The sequence below is a fragment of the Chaetura pelagica genome, unplaced genomic scaffold (genome assembly GCF_000747805.2).
Source record: "Chaetura pelagica isolate M959 unplaced genomic scaffold, ChaPel_1.0 scaffold807, whole genome shotgun sequence".
Taxonomy (NCBI): domain Eukaryota; kingdom Metazoa; phylum Chordata; class Aves; order Apodiformes; family Apodidae; genus Chaetura; species Chaetura pelagica.
In genome coordinates this window covers 579822-589108 of record NW_009953935.1, presented here as the reverse complement: position 1 = coordinate 589108, position 9287 = coordinate 579822, and the positions used below count along the sequence as shown (strand labels likewise).

The 9287-nt window shown below is 42.9% G+C and overlaps 1 protein-coding gene across 1 annotated transcript in view; it reads left to right on the top strand.

Moving 5' to 3' along the window:
- Positions 1-8879, top strand: part of MFI2 (antigen p97 (melanoma associated) identified by monoclonal antibodies 133.2 and 96.5) — a 14168-nt gene extending 5289 nt beyond the window's left edge. Inside the window, exons 5-14 of the mRNA XM_010001720.1 lie at positions 540-607; positions 1325-1512; positions 1685-1865; positions 2735-2886; positions 3854-3950; positions 4720-4914; positions 5661-5817; positions 7423-7490; positions 7594-7781; positions 8601-8879. Of these exons, the coding sequence (XP_010000022.1) occupies positions 540-607; positions 1325-1512; positions 1685-1865; positions 2735-2886; positions 3854-3950; positions 4720-4914; positions 5661-5817; positions 7423-7490; positions 7594-7781; positions 8601-8879 (1573 nt within the window). The remainder of the gene's footprint in view (positions 1-539; positions 608-1324; positions 1513-1684; positions 1866-2734; positions 2887-3853; positions 3951-4719; positions 4915-5660; positions 5818-7422; positions 7491-7593; positions 7782-8600) is intronic.
- The last annotated feature ends 408 nt before the right edge of the window (positions 8880-9287 follow it).

Genomic DNA, 9287 nt, shown 5'->3' with positions numbered 1-9287 from the left:
TTGCCCAGTAAAGCCTGATGAGCCGAACTGCTGCCCTGCTCAGCTAGTTCAGGCATGCCATCTCAATTGCACTGAATTACTGAGTTGCTCTGCCCTCTGTTTTTGCACACTAGTCTTTCCCTTACGTTACTTCTTCCTGTCCCTGTGCTGTGGTGTAACTCCCAAACCCCGAGTACTAGTATTGACTGAGCAAAAGCAGAATTTGCTTATGTGAAACATTTGCTCCTCCCTGTATATTCCCCAAAGGATTGTGCAACTGCCTTACACAGAGAACTCTCCTGGACAAAGAAGGTCATGGTGTTTGTCCCAGGCAGCACTGAACATGTTGTCCATGTTCACCAAATGACAGTGATAGTTTACTTCATGCTGTAACAGCCACTGGTCTCTGCCTTGAGCAAAACTCTGGGCACAAGGAAATAGGTCAGTGGCTGTGGCTGATGGAACATAGCATGCAGCCCTCTGGCTGTCAGCTGGCAGTGACCACTGCATGGGAGCTGTGTTTTGTAATGCATCATTGTGGTTGGATTTATATTTATTAGGTGTTTGGCTGAAGGTGCTGGAGAAGTTGCTTTTGTGAAGCACAGCACAGTGCCTGAAAATACCGATGGTAAGTCATTCAGAAGCTTGTTGAATAGTGGCTCCAAGGTCTGGAGTATGGTATCTGTAGTGGCAATGTAATGTCAAATGCTTGATTTATTTTGAATTGAGGAATCAGCAAAAAATGCTCTTAGTAGCAAAACCAGATTAACCTACTGCTGTCTGCTTCAGGAGATAAAGAAGATCTGGTGTTCCTTTTTCTTTATAAAGTGCTTTATAGTTTCAGTAAACATTAGGGGTGGAATCTTAAGCTTTTTCAGGAAAGACATCTCAGGCAGCACTGAACTCTTAGTTTTCTACAGACCTTGGCATGTTGCTCATGCCTTTCCAAGGATTTCAGCAGAGGCTAGCAGAAAGTTAACAAGATGTGGCCTCCCCTATCTGACACTTTGTGAAATATTATTTTAATATCATGGGCCCATCTGACCATCACTTACAGGGAAAAAACAGTGTTGCATGTGTTCCTAGATGTAGGGATGCTGTTGATACTGCTACGAACCCCAGTGCAGTTCTGTGCAGTCTCACAAGTGTTAAGCCCTTTAGTCTGGTGTTTCTGATAAGACAACAAAGGATCGCATAGATGCATAGGATATGTTGTGCAGTCAGGAAGAGTTCAAAGATGCTCAGATGTTTTCTGCTCTGCATGTGATACTTGAACCGGATGTGGAGCTAGAAGCATCAGCCTCACCTGACGTCTGTTCCACAAGCATGTTCTGTCTGATTTCAGGAAGAAGTCTTTCTTCCTGGGCCCAGCGGCTTCGCTCCCAGGACTTCCAGCTTCTGTGCCCCAGTGGCAACACAGCTGATGTGACAGAGTGGAGGACCTGCCACCTGGCCCGAATCCCAGCTCGTGCCGTGGTTGTGCGGCCTGATACAGATGGGGCAGTTGTCTTCCAGCTCCTGAACCAGGGACAAGTAGGACACCATTTTTTTCATCATTTTACAGGGGTTTTCCCGTCTGCCTGGCTGGACTGAAAACAGGATATTTGGGGACTTTCAGCTCTGTGGGGCTTGAAAGGGGTATGGGTTGTCACATCCCGGGTAGAGGGATTTGTGACAGGTGCTTTTTTTTCTTTTAATACTACAGCGAAGATTTAATGGGTTTGGCACCAAGTTTCAGATGTTTGACTCTGCAGCCTATGGTGCCCAGAATCTTCTGTTCAGAGACTCCACCGTAGAGCTTGTTGCAATCACAGCTCAGAATTACCAGGCATGGCTGGGTGATGAGTATTTTCATGCTATGCAAGCTCTGAGCTGCAACCCCAACAGTAAGTTGTCTTGATTCCTATTCATACCCAAGAACAAAAATAGCTGATAACAAACACCATCTTTATTCTGCTTTGTTTTCTTTGGAGGGTTGTGGCAAGATGCCAGTCTAATGTTTGAGCATAAAGAAAGGTCACTTTTTGACCTAGAAACAGTTTCACTTTATGATGAAATTGGCCCACTTTGTGCTACAAGATGCAGGCATTTCCTACCCTTTCAGGTGTATGAGACTCATTAATCTGGGAAGCTGCTACTGCCACCTGGTATTCAATTTCTTACCTGCTAACAAGGGGAAATTGTAATGTATTGCTGTGTAAATCCTCAGGTAGTCTATAAAGAATGGATTAATGGTTTCCTAGCAGAATTTCCTCCAGAAGCTGAAGAAATCAGCAGTTGCTTTTTATTGAAAGGTTACAGTGTTTTATACTATTGGAAGGATATACAGTTTGCATTCTGGCAAAGTCAGAACCACGGGCTGTAAGAAGCCCTGGCTAAAGATGAATTAATAATTATGCAACTGAGTCTCTCTGATGTGCTCTGTGCTGTGGCAAAGTCCCCCATCGCCTGGACTTGTCTCTTGTAGAAGGCTGCTCAGTGACTGTCAGGCCTGTGGAAGCCTGTGTTCAGGGTATGGTTTTGCTGCACTCAGCTAACATGTTACGGCTGTGCTTAATGGTCAGCAATTCTAGGAGTTCTTGTCCCTTTCCTATGGATAGGTTTGCAGTGTGGACACAGCACTTGTCTAGAGAGCTCTGCAGTGCCTAATCAAGTGTAAGTCTGAGCTGGGGAGAGGTGACAGTGGGCAGTTGAGTCCCTCCTTGTCTATTACGAAGAAAATGAACTGTACTATTTCCTTTCCAATTTTGTGCAGCCTTGCCAGAAAGCCTGAACTGGTGTGTTGTATCCACTGAAGAGATTTGGAAATGTGGTGAAATGGCCATTGCTTTTAAGAAAAAGAATTTGAAACCAGCAATTCAGTGTATTTCAGCCATGACAAAGGAAGAGTGCATGAAACTGATCCAGGTAGGCTGCTAGAGTCCTTGTGCAATAAATCAAATTCCCACAAGCTGCTCTCTGCTGGGTAGGTAGGTTCAGAGAGACATGCACTTAGGTGAGCAGCAGACCAACCAAGATGTGTGCTGTGATGCAGCAATCCTGTCATTCACAAGACCCAATCCATGTTCACTAACTGAGCTGCAGAACCTATCTCAGACTAAGATCTCTGAAATGGAAATCAGACAAAGAAATCGTGGAAGGCAGAAATTCCTGAAATGAACTACTGCACACCTCTTGGAAAAACAGGCAGCTGTGAGGTACTGATTACAGCGTGTTCTACAGACCTCACCAGGAGAAATCCACAAGCAATTCTGCTTTAAGTAAAGACAGTTCTTCTCCCAACACTCAAATAAGCAGTCTGAATGTGGGTTGGGTGGGCAAGAATTGGACACATGGTGTGCTGGAGAAGTGTGAACCATACTTATAATAAAAAGAATTTCCCAATATTAAAGTCACTTTCTTTCCAACAGTTTTGCTTATTTCAGGTCTCCTTTGTCAAGTGACAGACTGGCTCGCTGTACAGGTGTGACACACGTGCTCCCAGGTCCATCACTGGGAATGTACATCATCTTCTCACAAGGACAGCAAATTAGTAAGTGTTAATATAAAATTATTTTTCAGAAGCAGGAATACTGAATTACAGGGAGGTGATCTGTAGCTCACATGGTATGGATGGGCCTGAACCCTGATGATCTTCAGTTGTGATGAGGGCATTATTGCCCATCTAGTTCAAGCTGTATGTATGAAATATCTTGTCTCTGTTTCACTGATGATGCTTTATGCAGGTTTTGGGGGTTTTCTTTAGCAGTCTGTTTCTCTTGTACTGTCAGAGTTGCCATTTCAGATGCAATAGTTATGATGCTAGAGGTGTCTTAGTTGTAGCAGGGAAGGTATCTACTGTTTTTTTACAGAAATCCCACATTTTATTTTTCAGAAAAAGGAAAGTGATACTGTTGTTCTGGGTGGAGCTGATATTTACACAGCTGGGAAGACATATGGCCTTGTACCAGCTGCTGGAGAAAGTTACTCTGGTAAGGTCAGGAAACATAAATACAGGCCTTAATTTTCCAGGTTGTTTGAAAACAGCTCTAAAAGCACAGCCTCTGTTCCTTAGTCCTGCTGGGAAAGTTGTTTTCAAAGGAAATGAGTATTACTATCCTCACATCATGGATAGAGGAGGAAGTAAATATGGGCTGGGTTCCTACAGTGACTTTGTGGCAACTTTTATCTGTCCTGCTGCAGGACCAGGTTGAGGCTTTGGCAGTTTTGAGTCTTGTACATCTTTATTTGTATTTTCACTTCCCCCAAAAATATTTACAATGGAAAAAAATCAGTATTCATAAAACCACAGAAATTACACAATAGATTCTAGTCTGTGTGGCTACTTGAGTCACCAACGAAAAGAGGGCTTGCGGTCACTGTGTCACCAAGGCAGAACTTCAGTACAGTGCAAAACTCATGGAAATTGTACTACAGATTTGAGTTTTCACATAAAAACAACTTCTTAAAGTAGTTTTGCTAAGCCACTATGGACCCAAACATTATTTTTCAGAGGGATGTGTTTGTAAGAGCTGATGTGAACAGGAACACTTTGGTATTCGTCGCGAGATCACTCAGTCCAAGTGTGTAGAGGCTGTGAGTGAATGCAGCATTTTGAGGTAGAAATGAAAAGTAATTGCGTGTACATTCATAATTCCTGACTAGCTGAGTGTTGGTGCAATTGAAGTTGGTACCATGTAAGTGTGGTGGATCTAGGGAATGCTTCAGGGAAGCTGAAGTGTGTTGTGTTTTTTCTGCAAGCTGAGGACAGCAGCAGCGCGTACTACGCAGTGATGGTAGTGAAACGAAATGCATCCAATGCTTTCACCATCCGTGACCTAAAGGGGAAGAAGTCCTGCCACACAGGACTGGGGAGAAATGCTGGATGGAATATCCCCATTGGGATGCTAATTAAGAGAGGTTTTATTAAGACCAGAGACTGTAATATTCCTCAAGGTAAGACAACAGTACTTCATACCAGAAAGCCTAATTATAGACTTTAATTAAGGAAGTAATTTTGATATTCCACAGCTTGATGTTAAGCTGATCTGTTCATGAAGGGATATGTTTTTAGCGTGATGCTGTGAAATCTTAAGTTTGCCACCAGAGTAGACAGAGAGTAGGATGCTCATTCCACTTTAATTGCTCTGGAATATCAATGTCTTTCTAACACTGGGAGCTCAAAACTTGGATGTCAGAGGAGAATCATCACTCCCCCTGGCTGCTCCACTGACACAATGCAGTTTGCCAGCCTTCACTGGCACAAAAGCACTGCTGACTCTTGGTCAGCTTATCCACTGGGAACTTCAGGTCCTTTTTTTACAGACATATCCCCTCTAGGTGGTACTTCCAGCTCTGGGATGTCAGCGCAGTAAATATAGCCCTGAATTTTACTGCTTTTATTTTCAAACTGTATTTAGTAATGGAGCCATGTAGCACAACAAACAAAGGATCTCTGACCATAGGACTCCAAATTCAAATTTTGCTTGCCTGTTTTCTATCTCAGAGCAAGCTCTCTGGTTTCTTTACACAAACAGGTAAATGGTGCCAACAATTTTAAAAGTTGTGTTTTGTGAATTCAGGTAAGGAAGCTGTAACTTGTGTTTTTAGTGTTGGTTCTAACTTCATCACAATGCAACTACCTTTCTTGTGAAGAGCTCACTCTTTTAATTGATTACATTGGTTTGTCTTTCTTTCCCCAGCCGTGAGTGAGTTTTTCTCTGCCAGCTGTGTGCCTTCAGCTGAGCTGGACAATTACCCATCAAAACTCTGTCAACTATGTATTGGAGATGACAGTGGAAACAATAAGTGCAGTGCAAGTAGCCAAGAGCGTTATTACAGCTACAGTGGAGCCTTCAGGTAATTAATACAGTTTTTGTTTAGTCTTGTCAGCTTGTCAAAATGCAAGGAGGAGCTATTTTCCATCCCAGTCAGCAGAAAGCAGTTCTTGTTGCTGCAGTGAGACTGCATGTGCGGTTAGTGAAGCAGGACACGTGTCCCCAGGTGTCTGCAGCAATGCAGCTGTGTCAGAAGGCTTTACATTAGATCATGGCAAAGCCTGTCACCAGCTTCCTGGCCCACAGCCAGCTTGATGACCAGCAGGCAAATCTGTGTCTATGTTGGCAGAGCAATAAGCACCCACCTAGTTGAGGGCCAAGAGGATTGCCATAGGTCTTTAATCTAGAGTGACAGACAGTCTGTCACTGAACGGTTGGGTCAGCCATAAAGAGCTTTAGCAGGAAAGCAGGCTAATAGTAGCTGCTGTAAGTCCATGCTGAGAGTGGGGGTGCCAGGAGTGGGTCTTCATTATCCTATCTTATTGGTAGCTGTATGTGAAGGTAGGTTTCTGAACAGCACGACCAACTATGACCAATGTTCAGATATCTAAACCTCTTCAAAACAAGACTTGTTAATGGTGCCAGGGAGAAAATATCATAACATGAAATAAATACTTAGTGTACTAATAGTAGACGTCTACATACGGGGCCATATCCAAAGCCTGTGAAACCCTTAGATATGGAACTACCATTTTCTTTTCTTGAACTTTCCTTCTGAAGGTAATGGTGCATGTAACAGAGCTGGCAGTGAGTGGTCTTTTTCCTTCAGGGGAGGGGACTTCAACAGCAGCTGCCTAGTAAATACTCAAGTGCTAGAATTAGATAACTACTTCTTGAAAAATCTGTCCAGCTGTTTGGCTGTGTTATATGCCTTGCAGGCAAATTCCAGATCCTCTCTGCTGTACTACTAGATTAGCAGAACTAGCTACCAGGCACTAAATGAATAAGCAACAAGTGCTGTTTCAAGCTGTATGAGTCTTCCTCATATTCTAAGGTTGTGCATTCAATAATAGTCCAAAACTTATTCAGAAATCGTGACTCTTTTTTAATAGAAAAGATTTTATTTCATTGTGTGATGTGGAAAGTTTTAGGTATTTAAAAGGTTCACATTTGATTAAAAGTGGTGGGTCACAATCTTCTACAAGGTAGGGATGGGTCTGGCTATGATGCTTGGGTGATCATCTCCAAAAGAGATTGAGTTATGACAGGTGACTCACATGAGCTTCAGATTCCAGATCGCTTTAGCTCTGGATATCTTCAGAGTAACCTGACTAGAAGTATGAGAGGTTACACGTTTTCTGTATTAACTCACTGTTTGGGGCAAATTAAAATGTGCGGAGTAGTACAGCAAAATCTGTTGGGAACAGTCTTTTCTGATGGGGAATGCACAGAACAACACCTACTGACTCTTCTGTTGTGCACATGACCGGGTCAAGCCACATGGTGGTAAGACCTTTGATTATAACTGCTCATGTTAAACATAGCTTATTGCTCTGGGTCCATTGCATTTGTTTGCAGGAAGGTATGAAAAAAAAATATCAAATTCTAAACCTATCAATTTTTAGGAAAAGAAAAAAAGGTTCACAAAAAGATGCTTTGAATTTATTTTTTCTTTCATTTCCTAAAGGTGCCTGGCACAGGACTCTGGGGATGTGGCCTTTGTGAAGCACTCAACAGTGTTTGAGAACACAGATGGTATTTAGTTTTACATATCTGTTGATTACAATTCAGTCATTTTTCTAGAACCTTTTTATTCTAAAGCATTCAATGAGTCACAGTGACCAGTTTCTTTTTTCAGGTAAGAATACTGATAGTTGGGCCCAAAACTTGAAATCCAGTGATTTCCAGTTACTGTGTCCAAATGGTGCCCGTGCTGAAGTCACCCAGTTTGCTGAGTGTCACCTGGCTCAAGTGCCAGCCCAGGCCGTTATGGTTCACCCAGATACCAACATTTTTGCTCTGTATGGACTCCTGGATAAAGCCCAGGTATTAATAATCCATTTATGCTGTGGGGGAGTTGCATATGGTCTAACACAGACCAAGGATAAGGACAACAGGACCATAGTGCCATGTTGTGTCCCCTGCATCCCAGGACTGGCTGTGTGTGCACTGTGCAGAGCCCCGTTGCTGGGAGTGGGAGGGAGAAGGTAAAATACAACCTGGGGAATTCTCCTAGTAAAACCACCCTGGTGCACAAGGGATTTCAATGATTTTTGCTCAGCCACTGGTTTCAGTAGTAATTCTTCTGGAGCTTAAGGTGTTTGACCAAACTGCATAACTTCAAATTCTCCAGGAAATAAGAGTACATGCTTACACTTTTCCATCCTGGAATTTTCCTGGAAATGCAACAGAGCATTGCTGGGTATATATATGCTACAGCCTTGAATATGGTAAACTAGCCAGACCATGCCTGGCTGCCACAGCTAAGTTCCTGACAATGCTGAAGCTAACTAGTTTAAAAGCAGTACAGGGTATCTCCATGCTAGGCCTCAGTCATTTCTGGAAATCCTGTGCAGCGAAACCCTATGCTACACAACAATATGTAGACAGAAAACCTTTTTTAAATACAGCTCTTTACAGATAATGACTAAAAAACCAAAATCACAAATGCTGTTCTTGTAATTGTCAGTGGCAGAATTCTGTATCTCATCTACTGGACCATCTAAAAGCAAATGCAAAAAAGACATTCTGCAATTGTATATGAACTTTTAATCTACAAAAAAAGTCCTCATTGTCTTTCATGTTGTATGAGAGGAATGTGCCAGTTAATCTTGAAAAATACTGAAACTTGTGCATTATTTTCAGGTCTACTTTGGAAATAACAGCAATGGAAACGGATTCAAAATGTTTGATTCTTCAGCTTTTCAAGGGAAAAACTTGATCTTTAAGGATTCTACTATTAAGATTGTGCCAGTAGTAGAGAGGAGGACACATGCAGAATGGCTAGGGCGGGAATATATTGAGTCTCTTGAAGGCCTGCAAGCACCACAGTGCTCTGGGGCAGGTAATGAGATAAGACAATACCTACTCATGACTACTGTTGTTGCCCTTCTTATTTTATGTCAGATACAAGGCTTGGACTAGCATGGTCCAAATGTTAACTGCCAGGCCACCTCTGCCCTGCCATGTTTTCTTCAGATAAGCTGCTGTTTGGATAACATGCTGTGCTAACATTTGAGTGCCTCTTTGCATGGCAAGTCCTAACAGCACCTGCTCCTCAGGGGAGTGGGGTGGGCCTGGAAGCTGCCCCTGTCTATGTGGGTGGGGTTGAATCTGGGGCAGAAGCCATCAATAGTGTCAGCATGGTTTTCAAGATCTGTCCAAAACTAGGGCATTGTTGCTGATGTTGAGCTGCCCTGGCCTGGAGGATTCCCAGGTACTGTTAGATGGATACTGGGTTTCTGACCTGTAGAAAAATTTTCACAGTATCAAAAAATCTCATCTAGTGAATCCCCTCCAGCCTCTTGTCTGGTTATGTTCAGTCTCCTACAT